This window comes from Lactuca serriola, chromosome 7 (genome assembly GCF_051521515.1).
Source record: "Lactuca serriola cultivar US96UC23 chromosome 7, Lser_US96UC23_V15, whole genome shotgun sequence".
Taxonomy (NCBI): domain Eukaryota; kingdom Viridiplantae; phylum Streptophyta; class Magnoliopsida; order Asterales; family Asteraceae; genus Lactuca; species Lactuca serriola.
This window is the reverse complement of record NC_136414.1, coordinates 196,388,796-196,412,087: the sequence shown is the minus strand read 5'-3', so window position 1 is coordinate 196,412,087 and position 23,292 is coordinate 196,388,796. Positions and strand designations below refer to the sequence as shown.

The 23,292-nt window shown below is 34.2% G+C and overlaps 3 protein-coding genes across 3 annotated transcripts; 2 read left to right on the top strand and 1 right to left on the bottom strand.

Annotated features, from left to right (window-relative positions):
• Positions 1-887: 887 nt before the first annotated feature.
• On the top strand, positions 888-3,863 carry LOC145062077 (glyceraldehyde-3-phosphate dehydrogenase GAPCP1, chloroplastic-like). Its single transcript, XM_079009699.1, has 14 exons — positions 888-1,114; positions 1,212-1,279; positions 1,388-1,455; positions 1,546-1,584; positions 1,749-1,849; positions 2,015-2,127; positions 2,221-2,320; positions 2,412-2,558; positions 2,684-2,744; positions 2,837-2,934; positions 3,007-3,149; positions 3,261-3,344; positions 3,440-3,529; positions 3,660-3,863. Exons 1-14 carry the CDS (start codon positions 1,016-1,018, stop codon positions 3,715-3,717), a joined length of 1,269 nt encoding a protein of 422 aa, XP_078865825.1. The 5' UTR covers positions 888-1,015; the 3' UTR covers positions 3,718-3,863.
• Positions 3,864-14,319: 10,456 nt separating this feature from the next.
• On the top strand, positions 14,320-17,266 carry LOC145062078 (glyceraldehyde-3-phosphate dehydrogenase GAPCP2, chloroplastic-like). The gene is made up of 14 exons (XM_079009700.1): positions 14,320-14,531; positions 14,639-14,709; positions 14,801-14,868; positions 14,982-15,020; positions 15,166-15,266; positions 15,359-15,471; positions 15,555-15,654; positions 15,744-15,890; positions 16,007-16,067; positions 16,195-16,292; positions 16,365-16,507; positions 16,617-16,700; positions 16,796-16,885; positions 17,022-17,266. Exons 1-14 carry the CDS (start codon positions 14,439-14,441, stop codon positions 17,077-17,079), a joined length of 1,266 nt encoding a protein of 421 aa, XP_078865826.1. The 5' UTR covers positions 14,320-14,438; the 3' UTR covers positions 17,080-17,266.
• Positions 17,267-19,996: 2,730 nt separating this feature from the next.
• Positions 19,997-23,059, bottom strand: LOC145062907 (defective in cullin neddylation protein). The gene is made up of 11 exons (XM_079010500.1): positions 22,869-23,059; positions 22,157-22,218; positions 21,874-22,010; positions 21,711-21,769; positions 21,590-21,613; positions 21,273-21,355; positions 21,123-21,187; positions 20,823-20,872; positions 20,588-20,689; positions 20,427-20,486; positions 19,997-20,321 (listed from the first exon to the last, which is right to left on the bottom strand). Exons 1-11 carry the CDS (start codon positions 22,869-22,871, stop codon positions 20,205-20,207), a joined length of 762 nt encoding a protein of 253 aa, XP_078866626.1. The 5' UTR covers positions 22,872-23,059; the 3' UTR covers positions 19,997-20,204.
• Positions 23,060-23,292: the final 233 nt, after the last annotated feature.

The following is a 23,292-nucleotide window of genomic DNA, read 5'->3' as shown; positions in this document are numbered from 1 at the left end:
ATTTAATTTTTAGTTATGTTTACTTTGAAATAGTCTTAATTGTTTATTTGTCCAGAAGTTAATATGTCCTTATAGTTTTTATGTTATTTACAAAACAAGATTGGTGACCGATTTATGATTGATTGTCTATTATAAATTGAGAAATATATGTTAATTAATATTAACAATGATAAACTTATATATTGTTTTCGAAACATAAACACTCATTCATGGACGTTATTTCGCAGATTGTTTATATTATTTATAGAATAGACGAATAGATTAAAATGAATTTTGTGTAAGTATTAATAGTCGTATTTTCAATATATTTAAATTTTAACCAATAGCACATAGTGCTCGTAGAATAAAAAATTAAAACTTCATTAAGTACATATGAATTAGTAAAGCTCCTTTCAGATTTTTTCATTTCAAATTTCTAATTATTTTCTTTTTGTAATGGAATATTTACAGAATCTCCTTTTAGATACCATACCACATTTTACACATTTATTTTAATTGAAATAAATTTAAAATACCTGTTTAATAATAAATAAATTTATATTAAATCTTTTTTAGTTTTCGAAAAAATGGGCGACGTTTACAAGAGTGAAAGTAAGAGCATGTTAAGGCGATACGCCATAAGACGACAATTTTGACATCAGAAACAAAGGCCACGTCACTCCGGCAGACTCCCAATAAGCCGGGGAAACGACAAAAGCGAGATCTTTCCTCCACCACCGCTGCCGCTGCCACCGCCGCTGCCGCCGCCTCCACCACCACCACCATTGCACCCTCCTCGACGGTGGGTTTATGCATAAACAGCTGTAAAGAACAACGGAGAGAAACCAAGAGTCTTGCATAGTATGCTGCTTACCTTCCCTTAACATCTCCGTCAACCTTCGCCATTTAAATACTCCATAAAAAGCCACCTCTTCGCCTCTCTTTCTATAGCCAAAAAAAATAAATTCTTTCTCTTCTTTCTCTCTCTAGGGTTTTGGTCTTGACGCAAAGATCTACCAAACCCACATTCATATTCATGGCTTTCTCGTCTCTTCTCCGATCGACCAACCCACCACCTGTTCTTGAAGCATCCCGTCAATCACTCTCTGCCCCTTCATTTTCTAGCCGATCACAGGTTCCATTTGTTTGTTTGATTTTTTTTTTCGTGTTGATTTATGCTCCAGTTTCACTTTCTTCTTTTGCATCGTCTTTAATCCTTTATCTTTCTTCAGGTGTCATCGGTGAAGCTTCAGTCCACCTTATTTGGTGCTTCCGTTTCCGGAGAATCTTCTTCTTTACAGTTGAGTTTTGTTTCTGTTCCCTGCTTTTCATTTATTACGATGATCATATGATCAATTGTTCCCCTTTCGCTATTCAGAAATTGGTTCTTGTTTATCTAATCACGCAGGATATCTCACGCACGCTGCATCAATCCAATCAAAGCCACAGCCACTGAGACGCCTCCAACTGTTCCAAGTAAGAACATGTATAACGTTAATTGCACGCCTTCTATCTGTTCGATGTAATGTTTCTCTGACAAATTCCATGTTCTTGAATTTTCTATAGAGTCCAGTACCAGTGGCAAGACCAAGGTCGGAATTAATGGTATGATTTCTCAATTTATTGTTGTTTGTTTATATCATCTGCCAATCTGCATGCTAATTTTACCCATAGGGTATTACAAATTTCAAACTGTCACTTCAGTTGAAATTTCAAGATTTACTTTTGAACATCACTTTGTTAACTTGAAACTTGATAAAAAATTGCAGGTTTTGGAAGAATTGGAAGGTTGGTATTGAGAATAGCAACGTTTAGAGATGACATTGAGGTTGTTGCAGTCAACGACCCTTTTATTGATGCCAAATACATGGTAAGGATGAGGTTCAATGTAACTATGAGTCATGATTAGTCTAACATTTTGGCCTTTTTAAGTCCATGATCATCCACAATGCATAGTTTAATCTTTAATGGAAGAGTTGAAAGAGGTCATTTGAGTCCTTGATAATATGATTTGATTCTTAATTGCCATTTTCAGGCTTACATGTTGAAGTATGATTCTACTCATGGTCTTTTTCAAGGAACCATCAATGTTGTTGATGAATCCACTTTGGAAATCAATGGGAAGCAAATAAAAGTAACCAGCCAAAGGTATTTATTTATTTATTCATCCCTTTTGTTACATGTGAAAGTGAAATGACCTTTTGATCCTTAAGACCTTAAACATCAATTATATATGCTCAGAGACCCTGCAACAATTCCATGGGGTGATTTTGGAGCTGACTATGTTGTTGAATCTTCTGGTGTTTTTACAACACTTGATACTGCTTCAGCACACAAGAAGGTAAACCATTGAGTTTGGTTCACTCTTCTAAAAAGTCGTTTATACCCCTGGTCTGATTTGATTTTTTTGGTGACAATGACTCGATGTGCAGGGTGGTGCCAAGAAGGTGGTGATCTCAGCTCCATCAGCTGATGCCCCTATGTTTGTTGTAGGGGTAAATGAGTCCACATACAAACCAAACATGGATATTGTATCGAATGCAAGCTGCACCACTAACTGCTTGGCTCCTTTGGCTAAGGTACTGGACTACTATTCTTTTGAGTTCTTCTCATTCATCTTTTTTTTTTTTTTTTTTTTTTTTGTCTATTTTATGAAAAAACAATCTTTAATAAAAGGCTACTCTTTTTATTTTTATATATATAGGTGGTTCATGAGGAGTTTGGTATCATTGAAGGTTTGATGACAACTGTACACGCAACCACAGGTCTTGACATTTATTTAGACCTTCATTTTTATTCATATTTATGATTTTCATTTAGATTTATTAAATTGTTGTTATATATTATTTGTTTTCAGCTACACAAAAAACCGTTGATGGACCTTCAATGAAGGATTGGCGTGGAGGACGTGGTGCTGCACAAAACATCATCCCCAGTTCCACTGGTGCTGCCAAGGTATTATATTATTTTTTTATATAAAATGAAATTGTAAATTTTTATATTCTTTTCTATAAAATTTTGTTTCAGGCTGTGGGGAAGGTGTTGCCAGAGCTAAACGGAAAGCTTACTGGAATGGCTTTTAGGGTTCCAACAGCGAATGTTTCTGTTGTGGATTTAACTTGTCGACTTGAGAAGAAAGCTTCTTATGAAGATGTGAAAGCCGCTATAAAGTATGGTGTTTTTTTTTTTTTTTTTGAGATGTGAATTGTCTTTTTTACCCTTGAAAGTTGATTCCTATTTTTAATCGGCATTGATGTTTGTTGGTGATTGGAAATTTGAAGGTATGCCTCTGAGGGTCCCATGCAAGGAATTCTCGGGTACACCGATGAAGATGTTGTGTCCAATGATTTCGTTGGTGATTCCAGGTCTTTATTATTATTATTTTTAAATATTTATTTTTCATATTTGAAATTGTTAGCAATCTTTCTCATTTTTACTTTAAAAAAAATATATTTTGTAGGTCAAGTATTTTTGATGCGAAAGCGGGGATAGGGCTAAGCACTTCATTTGTGAAGTTGGTGTCATGGTATGACAACGAATGGGGTTACAGGTACATAAAATCACATCCCCTCTCTTTCTCATTATTTGTTTGTTAAATATCAGGACATGACATGACATGATAGAACATGTTGTACTATGTTTGACTTTGACTGATTAGGGTTCGTCTGATTTGTGTACAGTAACCGGGTCTTGGACCTGATAGAGCATATGGCGTTGGTGGCAGCCGTTTCCACCTGAGTTTGTTTCAAGGGCAAATATGTCCTTTCCTTACTTTTTTTTCCCGTGAAAAAGCTAGTGTAGATTTGAACGGATGACTTGATGTTTGAAATAAAGAAAATTTATCTACTTCATACTTGTCATCATATGATATGATTCGTTTTGCATGGTGTGCTTTTTGATGTTATTTTACTTAATTTGCACAAAAGAATGATTAGAGCGATTTTAAGTTTAGTGTTTGGGTAAAAATGATTTGTTATTTTGATTGTACGTTATTTGGGGGTCTAGGGCCAAATGCAAAAATAGAAGACTGAATATACAATGAAAGGAAAAATGCAAAATTAACCCTCGTTTTAACCTTAAATTTAGGATTTTATAAAGGACTTGTATATTTATATTCTTATTACTAAGAATAATGATTGTTGGAATTAAAAGATGGTTGGTTATCTTTTAAAAAGCATATTGACAAATATATGCAAGAAAAATATTGTTATAAGAGTCTTATTAAGATTGAGACCATGATTAAAAAACAATCTAATAAGATCAGTTTTGGAGTAAGATAGAACTTAAGAACTTAAGATTATATAATCTTCCAGGTAAAAAGCAATCTAATAAAATTAGTTTTGGAGTATGATAGAATTTAAGATTGTATATAGATCCGATCTCATTGGTTATCTTAATTTTGGTGTTTGGTGTCTAAAAAACTAAAACCGTAAAATCTAAAGTGTATTTAACCTTGGAAAATGATCTTACATGAGGGGATGTAATATCTTAGTTGATAATTTTGCCATGAGAATTTGAGCTTCACATATTCCTAATCATAGATGTAAAAGGAATTGGAGTGTTTTTGAGTTGACAACTTATAAGTTACAACACTTCCATTTCAATCATAATCTTAATATATTGTTACCCAATTTCTCAATTATTTTTTTTATTATGTTGTTTAGGTAGAGGTTATAAGAGAAAATCGATTAAAATTACAAAAATTAACGATTTTGTGTGTATGATATACTATAACTTGAGGATAACTGGAACCTAAGGAAAAAAAAGCTTGGCGATGACGGAACTAGACTTAAAATTGAATTTTGATGATGTTAATTCCGATAATGAACGACTTTACGACGATAAATTTTCTCATGAAGTGTGGATTAACTTTTGTAATGGCTCTTCAAGTCGGTCTCAAGCACTTGATACTGACTGAGATGATGACTTCTTTGAAAAAGCCACAAGAGAGGTCAAAGCTGAAAGGAGGGTATTAAGCCCCAAACTAATCCTAATGTGCTTTTAGTTGATTTGATTTATTAGAGTTTTTGTCATCTTTTAGGATTTAGGGGTAGTTTGGTCTTTTTAGGAGTTATGGTTGTTATTGGTTGTTTTGTTTGTGGGAGCACTGATTGTCCCAGGTCTGTTTTGGGACCACTCCTCTGAGTCTTGTTTTCTATTTATTTGCTTCTTGAGGTTTTTGTTCGGCAGCTAAGAATTAATTTGTAAGAGAACATTGTTCTTCTTTTCGAGAGTCCATTCCTCTCGAATGAATGGGAATTCTATCCTAATTTTATGGTATTATTGAGTGTTTTGTTGTTGTGAATCTATTAGAATGCCTGGGGTATACGATAGATTCAACATGGATCTATCAAATGGTATCAGAGCTGTTGATGCTGGGGAGGAAATAACAGCAATGAGGATAATCAAAACAGATCTGCTAGAGATTGTGAAGCTGATGGAGATGCATCGTCAGAACCAGATAAAGAGAGAAGAAGAGACAGAAGCTAAAATAGCATAAATGAAAAAATATTACTACTCACAGGAAGGGATGGAGGCTGAGAAGGCTAAATGGAGACAAATTTACTACTTAAACTTGAAGGAGAAGGAGAAAGTAGTCAATGAAGAGGAAGAAGAATCATTGGAAGATACTGAGTTGGAATCGGATGATGATGAGGAATCCTTGGAAGTTACGGAGTTGGAATCGAAACCTATGATGGAACCTCAGCTTCCACCATCACTGTTGCCGGCCCCACCGCTTTCTCCACCAGTGCTGACACCACCGCCATCGTCCGATAATGAAGAAAAACTATCTTCGAAAGTTGCTGATTCGGGATCGAAATCCGAGTCAACTCTGCAGCTCCCACAACCAATGTTGCCGCCGTCACAACCCACACCGTCGCCGACTACACCACCATTATCGCCGCCGTCTCTACCACGGCTACTGTCCCCTCCACCTTTAGAGTTTGAGAACAGAAAAGAAGCTACAATTCTGATCCATGCAAACCCAAATCAGAAGGATGGAAAGATGGAGGTGCACATGTTCGATAGCTATAGGCCGCCGCCACCACCACCACCACCACTGTCGGGAATTCTATCAAAAGGGAAAAGAACGAGGGATTCAATGTCGGACTGTCACAACTAGAAATTTTTGGTGCCTTGTAACTACAACACTTATGTCAACTATGAATCAAAAACATGAAAGCATGCATGATGCTTACTCTATGACAACAGAATTTCAATCAAACACTGCATACAAGCACTACAAATAGTCAACAAATAATTGGAAACCCTAGAAGTCCTTGTTTAAGTCCATTTTGGACTAGGACTTCCTTATGGGGCCCAATGGACCAATAAGCTTCCAACTGGAATATCATGGGCTTAGAACTCTTGAATGGGCTCTAATTGGACTCACTTTCATTTATTTTAATATTTTGAGCCATATTGGGCCTAGAATGAAACAAAATATTTAAATGAATCTCATTGGGCCATAACTAACCTAATTAGCCCTAATGGGCCATAAAAATCATTACTTGATTTATTTTGGGCCAATAGTTATCTAAATTAGCTATGATTTGGACTTAGGCATTTAAGGGCCTAATTCCTTCCTTTTTCTCTCCAAATCTCGGCCCAAGCCCAAGAGAAAGGGAAAAGTTGACTTCTTGCATGCCACATCATTTTTGTATGAGGGATAACTAGGCATTACACTTCAAACATCCATGCACTTCTTATCTTTCCATGCAAGCTCACTCTCTCTCCTTCTCGGCCGAATCCAAACAAACACACACACACACACACACTTCACTCACAATTCTCTCAAGAAAACTCTCTCCACTCCTCTGCATATTTTCAAGATTAAGGAAGTTTTCAAGGAGATTTAACCCATAAACACATCATCTAAGGTAAGTTGATGTTAGATCCATAATCTAGCTATTTCCTTTCATTCAAGAATCATCTCTTAATTCATTCAAACTCATGATCTTGCACCTTAGAAGCATCCAAGTTCGAGATCCTCCAAGAAAGGTTGCTAGGATCGAATTCTTCTTCATCTTTTCCTTCCAAAACCGAAACCATACCCAAGGTAAGTTTCGTACCTCTTCCTTTTTGGTTTTTATGAGTTTTATGGGGGAGAATACAAGTAAATGTGTAGATCTATGTGTAAATGTATGCTATGTGTGATTTGATGCATGTATGTGTGTGATATCATGTGTTTTGTGATGAATATTTTATCAAAAAGTGTGTAAAAACCGAGATCTAAGGCATGAGAAAGGAAATAAACATATCTTAAGTTATTATACACTAATCAAGTCAACAAAAATAGTTTATGAGGTTAGGATGAACATATCCTAACATAAAACACATTTTAGGGTTTAAAATGTCAAAAATACAAAACTTAGGGTACAAACCGACAAATTTATAGTTCCTGGAGGGTCAAAAGGTTCCAAACAGTTTCTATAATAATTTTTCTGAACAACAACATTTTTAAGGGACTTAAAGTGTAAATTTTGAACCTAATGGGCTAGATTTGGGCTTTTCGGCCCAATAAGCCTCAAAATGCGAGATTTCTAGGTTTGAGGGGCTGAAAATGCAATTTTCTGTAAAATAGGGGATTTGAAGTGTATTAAAACTATTTCAAAGGTAAAAAATGCTTTTCAAATTCAAAAAGGATCAAAAATGTAAAAAATTTCTATTTTGGGCCAAAACTGTAAAAGTTGCGAAACTGGGGGGTTTTAACCGAGAAAACATCATTCTGGAAGGGCTAAGGTTGTTTACAAAATAAATTTGGGTTAAAAATGTATTTTCAACAAGTTTATGATACAAAAGTGTCAAAATAATGTTTTAAGGACTACAATGAAATTCTTTTATATAAAAGACTAAAAGTGCTATTTTTATAAAAGAAAGGTTGTGAAAAGGTAAAAATCTTACTTTTAAAAAAATTAATTCACTAAGACAAAATACATTATCCACGACTACCGACGAAACGGAAAAACAAATACACTCTCAACAACAAATATCGTTACAAAACGAATTGATTCGGTCTCGAATCAATAACAAAAGAAAAATCAATAAACCAAAGTATTTCAATAAACACACGATAACTATGATGAGTCAACATTCAAACTTTGGGCTTGAAAGTTTCAAATCATGCTTGTTGGGCCTTGCTAGCCCAATAACCTGATCTTTGGGCCCGAAGGGAACGCGCTTACATGTTAATGGGCCTCCTATGACCAAATTCCATGTAAAAGGACTTTCAATAGCTCTATTGTGCTATTGGGCCCTAATGGTCCATTAGTACTGCTAGTGAGGTCGAAATGCGAGTTGGGCCAAGTGCCTTTCGCATTCCTGATAGCCTTGAATAACTTATGGAAACAAAGGGGGCTTCGTACCCTCCTTTCTCCTCGGTTGACCGACTTATGAGAATTCAAGTAAACAGATTCGTGGCGTTAATCAAGAAAAGTCAGGGTGGTTGGATTATGTGAGTAGTACGGACGACGCCTTAAGGATCGTTCGTAACTTGTAGTTATAAACTAGTCATTTTCATTAATGTGTGATTGTAACAACTCACAAACCCTAGTTAATCCAATGTCACCTGGGTAATCAAAAACATTCGTCGTATCGGTATAACAATAAACAAGTCATGTAATTTGCGTATCGGGAAAACATCGGGTTTTCCCGGAAAGTCCAACATTTTCACCTATGTGATGTATACAAAGTTCAACAATTATACATGTTTTCAAAATCGACAAGCATATTTACGGATCTTCACACTTTTTATAAACAAATACTCTTTTCAGAAAATATCGGATTTTCTGGGTTTTTCAAACTTCACAAAAATCATTTTTCCATAACATTACTTATGAACTCACCAACGTTTCATATGTTGACGTTTTTCCAAAATAACTTGTATTCCCAAGTAATAGGTAAGCCGAAGAATAAGTATCTGGAAATGTCATGGTGTTTTGCTTAAATTATCTATCAGACAGTCTATGTTATGGAATTGTAATGTTTAAAACAATGTACTGAATGTAAACAATAACAGTTGTAATATTCCAATGCATGGTGATGACTTGTGTTATGATTCATGTATATTCATTGTGATGGTATTCAATTTGAGTCACAAGAGCCCTCGGGCGTTTCCGCCGTTCGGTTCGGGGGTGTGACACGGACCACGCAGAAACGAACCAGTTCTGCGATGGGTGTTTTCACAAGACAGAATGCGAACTACGTTACTGGGAGATAACGGCTCCGTTAGTCGATGGACGGAAGGAAGAGATTCTAGGGTTTTGCAAAAATGAGCTTAAAAGAGACAAGTGGGCTGCGATCAACTTCCTGGGCTCACCAAATGCTGAACATACTATGGACTTAATGGGTAACGTTTTTAATTTAAGCCCAAATTTAATTGTATCAGCTATGACTTTGACTACGAAAGTCAAACAAAGAATAGGCCCACGTTATTTTCACGTCACACTAACCAAATTAACCAGACAATTGTCGCCGATTCCTCAATCCCGCACCTTTGTTTCTCTTCTGCCGATTGAACCTCAATCGGCCACCTCACTCAACCACGAAACCCACGGCTTTGAGTTTGGAGGTGTTGGCTTATCCTAATCTCGCCTTTAAAACCCTAGGGTTCAATATCGGGTCCCTGTCATCCACAACATCCTCTAAACCCATCAAGAACTTTAAGGGAGAACATGATAAAAACGAGTTTTTGAGTAATCTTGTTGATTCACCTGTGCACGTTGACTTTTCTACTAAGATCATTGTGGTCTTATGTATCACAAACAATGTTTTAGCTAGTGTTGACTGCGGCAAAGATGTTGGTACCGTAGGAAAAGCTGTCAGTTGCCAAAACTTTGGAGAAATAATTTATCTTTTCCTGACTCTTAACACAAGGGACAAGTATTTCTCTGAACATCAGGTGAAAGAAGAAGAATCATACCAAACATTTCAAAGGATTACTGAAGATTCTAATGTCACCTAGTCCAAACATCAGGACCCCCTCCTGGGTGATATCATGGTTCCCCAAGAAAAAGGTAATGTTGCTTTATCTACTGGGCTTCACGGTTGGGTTTTTACTCTAACCGATTTTGCGAAAACCTACGACTCTAAATTTGGTATTTACAAATCAAAGAAGAACATTCGTCAGGGTTATCAACGGGGGCCTATATTGACCAAACTTGGTGATGATTTGAAGTTTAACGAGAAAACCTTGTATGCGAAAGGTGTTGCTAGAACTGTCATTTGGTAGGGGAAGAAACAAGAAATAGTTGGAGATGCAATTATCGTCTACAACAAACAAAAGAAATCCCTTATAATTCATGGGGTGAGGGTTGATGAGTATTCATCAACTGAAGGAGCACCAGCTGACCCCTCAGTTAGAAATTTAGATGCTCTTGATCTTGCGATAACAGATGAATCATTTCTAGCATTTGAACCATGTTGTTGGTATCTGATAGAGCAAGGGAATTGGTGTATGCTTGCTGAAATCAAAATACAGGAGGATTTAAACAACATTGAGAAGAGCTTGCAGGAAGCATACACAAAGCTGGTGGAGAACCACAATATCTCAAAGAGACACTACCAAGATGATGTTGAACAATACATGTGGAATTTTCAAGCAGGTGGTTCCTTCATGAATACCCATGGTATTGACGAAAATTGTGGAAGAAACACAAAGATCACCCTCTTCTTTAAGGGCTACCAACTAGAGTATCGGGAGGAGCACAGTTTTAAGGAATTAATCAAGAAGCAGTCCGATTCCATGAGTTACACAATATCCATATGGGTTGAGAATATGATAAAGGAAGAGGTCTCTAACAAGGAGAATAGAATGGTTCAATATTTCCTACATGTTGTCCCCTTATTTTTCTCTTCATACGAACTTGATTTACAGTCTACTGTTGATATTAGAGATTTTTATGATGGCAAAACTAAAAATATTGGTATTAGAATTGGGGTATTAAAGGAAACGACGGTAGCCATGCAAGTTTGTGGGTTATTTGTTCTGATTACAAAGAGTGTTAATGTCCCACATTTGGAAAAGCATCTAGGATTTCAGATTTGGTATGTGGGGTATTTCCATGAAGATACACTAAGGGTTGCTAATACATCTGTTAAGATGATGACGTGGGTTGCAAAGCAAAGAAATGTGCGGGTTAATGATTATGGTGGTATGGAGAACATGATAAAAAGAACCGAAGATGGGCTAAAACTGAGAGAGACAGATGATGAACATCAGCAGCAGGGGTCTCTTAGGAAGAGCCTTGATGGATTTTTTGTCTCTTTTCTTGGGCCACTAGTGTTGTACTTACATGGTTGGTTGCTTTGGGTTTATGTATCTTTTTTGATTTATTAGAGTTTTTGTCATCTTTTAGGATTTAGGGGTAGTTTGGTCTTTTTAGGAGTTATGGTTGTTATTGGTTGTTTTGTTTGTGGGGTCACTGATTGTCCCAGGTCTGTTTTGGGACCACTCCCCTGAGTCTTGTTTTCTATTTATTTGCTTCTTGAGGTTTTTGTTTGGCAGCTAAGAATTAATTTGTAAGAGAACATTGTTCTTCTTTTGGAGAGTCCATTTCTCTCGAATGAATGGGAATTCTATCCTAATTTTCTGGTATTATTGAGTGTTTTGTTGCTGTGAATCTATTAGAATGCCTGGGGTATACGATAGATTCAACAGGGATCTATCAGAGGGAGGCTCTGATATAGTGATGGGAAAAAGAGAGAATAAGGAGGATGGGTATTCTGATGGAGGTGGAGAGTTGAAGAGAAAAAAGGGAAAATGACCTTGATATAGGGAAAAAATAGGAACACTACTGTTGGTGATTTTATATCATCAATATTATTTAAGTGTAATAGGCTTAAATTTGCTGACCAAAAGTGATCTTGTTGAATATTGAACAAGTTAGGATGGTGTAGGAGTGCACACTTGTTCAAGTTTTTCAAAATTCAAAGTACACTGTTATTTAGGGGCGAATCCCTTAAACGAACGGGGGTTCGAGGGCAGCGCTCCTGGGAGTGTGGTCCTAGGGGTAGCCCCTGGTGGGATCCAAGGGGGAGAGCCCCTGGTTGAGGTCGAATGCATCAAAAATCCTATTTTTAGAAAGTTGACCTTTTTTCCCTTATATCTATTTAATTATAGGTTTTGTAGTTTTTTATGACAGTTTGTAACTGTCTAGTGACAGTTTTCAGACATGAATCATATAGCCGTTTTGGGTCATTTTTTTGGTACATCTTTTGAAGAACATTTCACATACATTCTCTGATTTCGTATCTCTGAATTTCATCCAATTGAGTGTTCGATCTGTACCATCGAAATACTTCAATTTGATAGTGATTCACGACTTTCAGAGAATCCAAACAATATGTACATCTCTTTTTTCTAACAACTACCTCACCTACTTCGGATCCTACAATACCTTTTCTCCAATCGGAACAATTATGTGCATCCTAAGGTATCAATAACATGACTCGTTATTCTGTTACTTTATCATTTTACGGTTTGTGACAATAATGGTTTTTTGTTTATGTGTGATGTATTGTTTTCATTGTAGATAATAAAAGAGATTTTGGAAATAATGATTTGAATTTAGAATATGAAAATGATGTCTACGTACCAATTCTAACATTAAGTTAAATTAGGTAATTAAATATCGACTTTATGTATTATCTTCTAAGCTTTTTACTAATGTTTTAAACATTTTATCAATTTTCAACGACACAACAAATATGCCGTTTTCATGTTTTACACTCATAATTATTTTATTTTGGTTGGATCTTTACCATCCAGATCATATCATACTTCATTATGACAAATTTGGTTATAACTCATATATTAGTATTTCAATTTTACATAATTCAACATTATTTAGAAATGTTTTTTTAAAGAGATTTTTACGTGAAAGTCTTTGATTGTGTCAAAATTTATCGTTTTAAGTATGTGACGATTTCTTATGCGTTAATACCCAAAGTTGCCAAGTTTTTTTCTTCATTTTCCCTTGTTATTTGTAATAGTGAGCTTCCAAGTTGCTATGAAATCGAATTTTCAAAAAAAAAAACTTTTATGTTTTTACTTCGAATTTGTTTTTTTTGTTATATATATATATATATATATATATATATATATATATATATATATATATATATATATATATATTACCTATTCATGCATAAAACATATTTATATAAGATTTTTTTTAACTAAACATAGTATAAATACAATTTTAGGAGTGTAAAATACACATTTTACTTTTTTTTAGAAACATTAATTTACCTTTTTCGATGTATAGATACATATTTTTACGTAGCTAGAAATATATCGATTAAAAGAGTGATATTTTTTTTAAATGTTAATATATTTTTATAAGTATATATACGTATTTTTACATAGCTAAGAATATATCAATAAAAAATGTGTTTATATGTAAAAACGTAGTTATACCTCAAAAAACGTAAAACACACACACTCATAGAAGTTTGAATATGTATTTATGCTTCTAAAAATATAAATATACTTCTAAAAACATAAAAATATGTATTTATATTCCTAAAAGTATATCTATACTTCTAAAAACATAAAAATACATCTTTATACTTCTTAGAAAATAAAAACAAGCATTTATATTTCTATGAAGCATGAATACATAAAAATATGTATTTAGAGGCATATAAGAAGTTTAATTTTTTTTAAGTATAAATATATATTAATACTTCTTTAGAAATATAAATATGTATTTTTATGTTTTTAGAAGTATAGAGATATAAATATGTATTTTGTCTTTTTAGAAGAATAAAATATAAATATGTATCTATAATTAAAAATCCATACTTATATTTCTAAAAACATATTTATACGTTATTTTGTTAAACATTGTTTCGTGTATAAAATATGTTTTTACATTAATATGTATAATATAAAAAAAAACATTAAGCATTTGTAAACTTAAGGTTTTTTTTTTTTTTTACAAATTTGGTTTGATAATAACTTGATAACCCTGATATTATTAAAAAAAAGTTTAAACATTAACAAACAGAAATTGTAAAATAAACCTACAAAATAAGACATATATAAAAACTTTTATGTCAAAACCATTTTATTAATTTGTTAAATGAGCAATGTTTTCCAAGTCACAAAAATCGTTTATCTGATTATAAAAATTTATAACAACAAAAACACATTCTAGAATTGTCGGGCTTATTTTGTTAAAATTAATTGTATTACCAAATATATTTTATAATAAACACTGCAAAATGCAAAGGGAACACCCATTTTCTTGTTGGACGTGGAGTGTTCGTTTAAACAGTGAGGTCTTCCATCGCCAGCCGCCTGCCCTTTCCACCATTTAAATACTCCCAAAAGGGCTGCTCTTTCAACCCAAAAGCCACATTTTTTTTTATTTCTCTCGCTAGGGTTTTTCTCCTTTTAAGCATACCCCTTTGAAGAACACAACAGAGAGATCTTCTTCTACCAACCCACATTCATGGCTTTCTCATCTCTTCTCAGATCTACAACCCCATCTCCAGTTCTTCAATCCTCCCACCACCAATCGCTTTCCACCCCTACAAGATCGCAGGTTGCATTTCTTTCCTAAACTTTCTTCTCACCACCTTTCTAATTATTGTCTTGTGGGGTTTTTCCTTTTCCCCTTCTTCTTCCTTATCATCATTTCTCTTCCTGCAGGTATCATCTTTAAAATTTCAATCCACCGTTTTTGGTGCTGCCGTTTCTGGCAACTCTTCGTCGTCTTCACAGTTGAGTTTTGTTTTCGTTTTAAGGTTTTTTCGTCATCTGTTTCCCTTTCTTTTTCCTCGAAATTAATCCCCTTCCACATTAATCACGCAGGAAACCACATGCATGCCGTATCCAGCCAATCAAAGCCACTGCCACTCAGGCACCTCCTGCTGTCTCAAGTAAGAAGTTGTATAAGCGTTCATAGCATGCCTTCTATCTGTGCGATGTTAGGCTGAAGCTACTTTTTTAAAATTTTCCTTTAACAAATTCTACCTGCTTTGATTTTCCGTAGAGACCAGTACCGGAGGGAAGACCAGGGTTGGAATCAATGGTATGCTTTCTCAAAATTCTTAGGTTTTTCACGCTATGTTTCCAGATTTACTTTTGAACAGATACTTCATCAGATAAAATGATGGTCTTAATGTTTCTGCGTATGTTTATCCATGGGTAGAATTTAAAGAACATCAATCTTGCAGGTTTTGGACGAATTGGAAGGTTAGTTTTGAGAATAGCGACATTTAGAGATGATATTGAGGTTGTCGCAGTCAACGACCCTTTTATTGATTCCAAGTACATGGTAAGGGTTTAAGCATATGATGATTTTGTAAAAATTACATCAATTTATCTAAAAGACAACTGTGTGAGATGATTTATGATTCTCCTTTTTAGGCTTACATGTTGAAGTATGATTCTACTCATGGCTTATTTAAAGGAACCATCAAGGTTATTGATGAGTCCACTTTAGAAATCAATGGGAAGCAAATCAAAGTAACCAGCCAAAGGTATATATTTATTTATCCCTTTTGTTATATGTCAATTTACTTTTTTTTTAAGAAAAAATTCCTAATAATCAATTTGTGTTCAGAGATCCAGCCACAATTCCATGGGGTGATTTTGGAGCTGACTATGTTGTAGAATCTTCAGGGGTTTTCACAACACTTGATAAGGCTTCAGCACATAAGAAGGTAAACCATTAAACGTTCTTGGTTTTAAGTTTCAAAAGACGTTTATACCCCTGGTCTGATTTTGTTGGTGTGAATGACTCAATGTGCAGGGTGGTGCTAAGAAGGTGGTGATTTCAGCTCCATCAGCTGATGCACCTATGTTTGTTGTAGGGGTAAATGAGACAACATACAAACCAAACATGGATATTGTATCCAATGCCAGCTGTACTACTAACTGCTTAGCACCTTTAGCCAAGGTACTTGTCTTTTCCTGTATGTATGGATAAAATGGCTGAATGGTTAAGTGCTTAATTCAAAAATAAATAGCTCTTAATGTTTTTTATATATTGCCAATCCTTTTTTATATATATAGGTGGTTCATGAGGAGTTTGGTATCATTGAAGGTTTGATGACAACTGTACATGCAACCACAGGTCTTGACATTTATTTAGACCTTTATTTTTATTCTCTTTATATATATATATATATATATATATATATATATATATATAATTTTCATTTAAATTTATTAAATTGTTGTTATATATTATTTGTTTTCAGCCACACAAAAAACCGTTGATGGACCTTCAATGAAGGATTGGCGTGGAGGACGTGGTGCTGCACAAAACATCATCCCCAGTTCCACTGGTGCTGCCAAGGTATTATATTATTTTTTTATATAAAATGAAATTGTAAATTTTTATATTCTTTTTTATAAAATTTTGTTTCAGGCTGTGGGGAAGGTGTTGCCAGAGCTAAACGGAAAGCTTACTGGAATGGCTTTTAGGGTTCCAACAGCGAATGTTTCTGTTGTGGATTTAACTTGTCGACTTGAGAAGAAAGCTTCTTATGAAGATGTGAAAGCCGCTATAAAGTATGGTGTTTTTTATTTTTTTTGAGATGTGAAATGTCTTTTTTACCCTTGTAAGTTGATTCCTATTTTTGATCGGCATTGATGTTTGTTGGTGATTGGAAATTTGAAGGTATGCCTCTGAGGGTCCCATGCAAGGAATTCTCGGGTACACCGATGAAGATGTTGTGTCCAATGATTTCGTTGGTGATTCCAGGTCTTTATTATTATTATTTTTAAATATTTATTTTTCATATTTGAAATTGTTAGCAATCTTTCTCATTTTTACTTTAAAAAAAATATATTTTGTAGGTCAAGTATTTTTGATGCGAAAGCGGGGATAGGGCTAAGCACTTCATTTGTGAAGTTGGTGTCATGGTATGACAACGAATGGGGTTACAGGTACATAAAATCACATCCCCTCTCTTTCTCATTATTTGTTTGTTACGCAAAACATGGAAAATAAAACATGACAGAACAGGTTGTACTGTGTAACACTGATTGATTGATTGATTGATTGATGTGTGTTTGTGTGCAGCAACCGGGTGTTGGACCTGATAGAGCATATGGCGTTGGTGGCAGCAGTTTCCAAGTAGTTAAAATTAAGGAAGGAGTTTTCTTGATTTTTTGTATTAGACACACACCATCTCTTATAGAGTGTTCTTGTTTTGTTTCAGTTTAGTTAATTTGGGATGAAATGGATACAAAGTTTTGAGGAAATAAAATAAAAGATATATAATAATATATGGTTGGCTTTTGCCACCTGGTGTTATTATTTTGGCATTGCTTGTGATATTTTGGTCGCTTTAATCCTTTGGCAAAACAAGATTTGGCTGGTAGATGTGGTCGTTTGGCTAGTTATTAATATTAGGAAATAAAAAATATATAAAATTATAAATTACATGTTTGGATAATCGTAATCCCTAATCCAAACAGCCGTAACAGCCCTCAGGCTTCATGTGGCTTGCACTCATTTAGCCATAGATTTGGTATTTTGGTCCCTCTCCCTCATCTCCCACAATGGTATTTCGTATACTTACAGGAAGGATCCTTCATCCTTGGGTAGTGCATCAAGTTCTGAAAATGCTTACCAAAAGGAAAACATGAGATTTAAACAACACTGTAGTAACACACATCCTATGTGCCTCATGATCGAGTGTTGGTGCCATGACTTGATTCTAGTTAGGGAAGACGGAGTCACAAGCGGTTTGGCTGGTGGGATGTGGGAGAGAAAGATTGATGTGACAGTGAGTTGAATGAGTTTGGAGAGGACTCCCTCCAACCGTATGACAACAAGGTATGGAACTGAAATAGTTTTAGAGCATTACGGGTCTTTGCTTGACCTCCTGGCTAGATCTAGGCTCATTACGCATTACTGGGGCACTAGATGTGTTTTCCAACATGCTAATTAAACCTAATGTGGTGATTTGGAGGAATATAATATTCGTGATGCTTTTTCCAAGAAAAGTGTGGGGACTAAAGTAAGTGGAGAAATTGCAAGAAAAATCATTGGGTGTCAAGAAAGGGGTTAGTTTAGTGATGTTTATATGATTTTATCAAGAGTTTATGCTGTGCCTTGTAAATGGGATGAGGTTGGTTCGGTGTGGAAGATGTTGGTTGATAAGGCTGAAGGGAGTGGACATACTAAGACTCTCGCCAAGGAAGTGCTAAAGGTGCTAAGCACCATCTTCTTCAAAATGCTATCAGCCTCGCTGAGGAAGGCTCGCTATGGGCTTAACGACAGGAGAGAGGAGAGAGAAACATGAATATTGTGTTCTTATTGGTTGATTCAAGTTTATATTTTTATTATTTTTTTCTAAAATAAAACTCATTAAACTAATAAACTACATCTCCCTACCTTTTTACATTTTGGATGCTAACACACTTCCAACCTATGTGGCTTCAAAAAAATATGATGTGACACAAAAAAAATTTGATGTGTTAACATGCTAAGCATGTTGTCACTCCCTTTAGCCTAAAAGTGTTGCCACAGAGTCTGGTTGCAACACTGTTTAGGTATATGCAGTGGCGGAGAAAAACCATTTTGAAATGGCGGAAACAAGCCATTTAAGTGGGGTGTATGGACCCCACTTGAAAGTGTGTCCATTTTATTTAGTACTACACAAACCTTCAAAAACTTCATATTTTACTAAGAGACCCCTTTCCTAGGCACCCACTTATACATAAAATACCCCCTCATTAATTTTTTTTTGCTAAAAAAACCCAAAAATACTTTACACTTTCATAATTTTCCACTTATACATTTTTTGTGTGTAATGGGCCCCGATTAAGTTTCGTTCTGGATCTGTCACTGAGTAGATGGTGTGAGTCGTGAGTTCTTTGCTGGTGACATGTCATTTTTAGAGTCTATATATTTTAGTGATTAATATTTTTATTGCAGACAAGATCCTCAACATGTCACCTACAAACAACTCTTTATTCATTAGTTGTCATTGATCTCAACTTTGTTCAATAAAATTTTGGTCCTACTAGCTTCTTGTTACTTCTGCATCCATTTAACGACTAGATTTAGTGGTGTCATGTCGATCCCTTAAATTGATGGTGCTTTCATGTAAACCATGTTTTGACATAATGTTACTGTTTTCATATGGGCAACGTTTTAATTTGTGAATTCTTTTAGTTGCTACAAGAATGGAGCTTGATTGTTCCTGATGCTTAATGGTTTTTAATTAGCGTGATGTGAACTTATACTTAATGCCTATAATGGTTGATCTCGTTCACAAAAAACCATTATGACCGATTAAGTGTATTTTAAGTGTTTAAACAAATTTAAGTCATATATATACAAAAAACCGTAAGTGAGTACATGTATATGCACACGAGATGTAAAGTTTATTTAAAGAAAACAATGTCAAATGGAGTTGATTCATTGTTTTGGAGGAACATGTATATGTAAGAAAATAAATTGATGTTATTTATGTAAAGTGTATGTTCAAAACATTATTGTAAGCAATTTTAGCCAGCATATACAAGTATGTCTTTTCTTTTTTATCATTTTACATATATAATCAGTTTTAGCCAAGCACTCTAAAAAATGTTTTATCAACTTAAAAGTTTTTTTGGCAGCACATAAGTTCCCAAACATTGTTATTAAAATTCTGTTTTTCTACCTAATAAACTATGATTGTAACTGAAATCTAAACATCCCCATAATGTTCTAGTTGTGGCTTAATCTTGTATTTTATTCTCATTATATCAAAATACTCACGGCCTTGTTGAGTCAACCTACAATGGCTACACACAGTCAAGATTAAAAAAAAAAAAAAAAAAGTGATTTCATCTGGTGAAATATTGTCGGTTTCCATCTTTGAGAAACTTGAAATCACATCCATAGCATTATAAATAGAAACATCATCGTCTCTCACACATGGGAGAAAAGACTGAAATGCCCTCATGGTTCATAGTATAAGAGTATTGTTAACGGTTGTGGGGAGAGGATACACAGTGAAACATATATAAAGTGCAAGAAAGAGAAAATAAGAAACTGCAAGAAACAATCCAAAATCCAAATAAATTAAGGTGATTTATATGCTGTTCACATATAATTTAATATAACACAAGGTTCAATCATGAATGTCAATAAACCACCCTATTTTCTTTCTGTTTTATACATACGACAATATGTTTTCCCTTCTTAATTCATAATTCATAATTCATAAATCATAAATCATAAATAAATAACAAAAACATGAGACTCACTTCACATGACTCGACCCTTTTCAATTATGCCATTCTCTATCAAATACTCTACAAATTCATCAATTAGATATGGCCAAGCACCTTCAGCATCATAATTTGCCAGTGTGGGGTCCACACTCTGCAAAAAAAACAAATTAATCACCACATAAAATTGATTCCTTTTTTAATCACCACATAAAATAAGTTAAATGGCTATAGATAATAGAATATAGATAGATCTTACTCTTGCAAATTCCAGCAGTTGAGACCAGGTGTCACGAGAAATAGCTTTATTATGGCGTGCCTGAAAAAGTAAAAAAGAAAACAAAAATGCATTTATTTTTATAATATTTTAATTTATATCAAGAGATAAATAATCTTTTTTTTTTTTTTTATTATTATTACCTGTAAGAATTGGCACCAATGATCAACCAATGGCCACTCCTTTTCTTCAAACAACAAGTGCCACATTCCTATTGCTGTATCCAATGCCAGAGACTTTTGACCCTGAAATAATCAAATAAATAGTCAACTCAACTTATACAATACATTTATATGTGCATACACATACAAATACTTAAATACACACATACATATAATATATCTATGTAAATGTGTGTGTTTATGGATATTCATATACCTTCTCCTTTGCCCATCCGAATGCAAAAATATAAATCTCCTTGAATTTTTCTGATTTAACAAGACATAAAATATTAGATCAAAAAAATAAGCATAATATGCAACATTTCCAGTAATCTTAGGGGCTGTTTTTTTTTCTCATGTATAGGTAGTGACGTACTGATTGTCTACGTCTGAAAAGAGTGTTTTTATACATGAGTTATGTTTCTGTTATAGACTGAATAAACCGTTTGCATGAGAACAAATGACCATTTTACCCTTGCATTTCAAAAAAAAAAATCATGAATTTTATGATACATACGATCATCTTTGAGCTCAGAACGCATAAATGGTATCCGTTCACGGAACTTCTCAAGTGAATCTATCCTGTAATGAGAATGTGTATAAATTAATATTCATTTAAATTAATAATCTATGAATTTCAATCTAGAAAAAGAAAGTGTATAAGTACCCAAGGGATTGCAATCCACCAACAAATTCTTGCTTTGTGAATTCACACATGGTAGCAGCCTTCATGTGCCACGAAACAACCAACTGAAGTAGCATCACAAAAATGTGTCAGCAAAATAATGTATTTATTTAATAATATTTTAATAAACTTTTCTTTAAATGTCTTTCTTTACAGAAGGAAAAAAAGTATCTTTATATGTATATATGCATAGTGATGATGCATTAATGCGCCTTTATTTATTTATCGGGTCAAAACTTATAGTAAGTTGGTGCTTGTAAATTAATAAACTTATGCTTTAAATATAAACTTTGACATACCATAACAATATCTTGAGGATCCACCTGTCAGAAAGATAACAAGTTATCAGTTTAATATTGTAAAGAATCCATCATTGATTGAATAATTTCAACCTATTTAGCAAATATGTGGTGGAGTTACCTGAAGGTCATTGCAGAGGGTGCTAATACCATCAGCCATAATCATATCAGCATAAGGATCTATAAAGCAAACATAAGAGCACAAATTTTTTATAAAAAAATAATGAAGTATATTATAAAGAAAAGAAAAAAACAACAATTAAAACGGTTAACAGTTAACTTGCCTTTGTATCTATTGTACATTTCCTCTAAGTGTTTTGTATCTGTGAATGATTTGGGGTGTGGCTGACTGTAGAATACATCAAATGCTCCATCAAGATGCCAATCACTGGCCTTCAAGGATTGAAGAGCAACTTTTTCACTGCATTTAGAAACATGGAAAGGAAACAAGCAATATATAATAATCAATATAAAAAGTTTCCATATAACATGTTAAAAAATGCTGACTTTGTGGAACTGATGACAATATGAACATAAAAAGTTAACCAATTAACACAAGTGTGTCACCTTGCCCCAGTGATTGTCATGAACTGTTGAACCTTGTCGCGATGTCCTCTGCCCAATTTGTTCTTTTGGTAATAATGAAAACACAAAGTTAACAACAAGATCGATAAACAAGGTAACTTTTGATATAAAAATATAGTTGAACATGCAAAATGCAAATAACTAGTTTTGATGTCCACCTATAGAAAAGGGGCGTTTGTTATGGAACTAAGTATATGTATTAAGAGCTAGGTATTGGATTATGAAAGATCAAAACTGTAAAAGGATGGAGGCTCCGACTGATTTTAAGTGCTTTTACACATTGATTATAAAGATTAGGAATATATGTAAGATGATTTCAAGTGAATAAGAAATCAATTGCTTTAACTTTAGAATCAGTAGCAAAGGGTTGATGACCACATTAATGTCCAGTAAAAGGGGTATTAATAAAGATTTAAAGCCAACAATAAGATATTCAATACCAATGGTATATTAGATTCAAAATCACTCTGATTACGGGAAGGAGTACGAAATACTAACTGAGGTAAACCCATATCCAGAAACTTCAATTACGATCAAAGCGTCGGTGATCTACGACCCCGAGGAACTAATTTACGACATCGAAATAATCAGAAGAACTTTTTATTGAGAAATGAAGAGAAAAGAGGCAACCAACGACATAAGTGCAGTGTTGTAAGCTATGCATGAAAGATGATGTGTTTGAACAATGACTAACCATCTTGAGATTGCTGGCGAAACCCTAACCCAATAGCTATCCCGATGATCTGTAGAAGTAATGACACCAAAATTAGGGTTTCGTATCCTAGGGTTTATGATTCTCTCTCCGCCACTAAACGCAATAATCTATCTCGCTGATAGAAGCCCCACTGTGTGAGTCTGTCTTCCCCGATTCTCAATTATGAGTGTGTTTTCTCGTCTACCAGAAGCATCCACGGCTTAAATTCATCCCAAGCACGCACAGTAGCAACGTCGTAGCCTCGTAGGTGTGTTTCGTTTATTAATTTTTTTTTTTTTTTTTACTTTTACATAAACACACAACTATTGTTATATTTGTTGGAAGGTTGACAAATAAATAAATAATTTAGTGATTTTATTTTGTTCTATATCATATTTCTTTTATTTATTTTTATATTAACAAT

Coding starts and splice junctions, on each gene's coding strand:
- LOC145062077 (XM_079009699.1), top strand. CDS start 1,016: ATGGCTTTCTCGTCTCTTCTCCGATCGACCAACCCACCACCTGTTCTT. Junction 2,321..2,411: donor CTGCTTCAGCACACAAGAAG/GTAAACCATTGA, acceptor CTCGATGTGCAG/GGTGGTGCCAAGAAGGTGGT. Junction 2,559..2,683: donor GCTTGGCTCCTTTGGCTAAG/GTACTGGACTAC, acceptor TTATATATATAG/GTGGTTCATGAGGAGTTTGG.
- LOC145062078 (XM_079009700.1), top strand. CDS start 14,439: ATGGCTTTCTCATCTCTTCTCAGATCTACAACCCCATCTCCAGTTCTT. Junction 15,655..15,743: donor AGGCTTCAGCACATAAGAAG/GTAAACCATTAA, acceptor CTCAATGTGCAG/GGTGGTGCTAAGAAGGTGGT. Junction 15,891..16,006: donor GCTTAGCACCTTTAGCCAAG/GTACTTGTCTTT, acceptor TTATATATATAG/GTGGTTCATGAGGAGTTTGG.
- LOC145062907 (XM_079010500.1), bottom strand. Junction 21,770..21,873: donor AATGTACAATAGATACAAAG/GCAAGTTAACTG, acceptor TTTGCTTTATAG/ATCCTTATGCTGATATGATT. Junction 20,322..20,426: donor AACTGCTGGAATTTGCAAGA/GTAAGATCTATC, acceptor TTTTTTTTGCAG/AGTGTGGACCCCACACTGGC.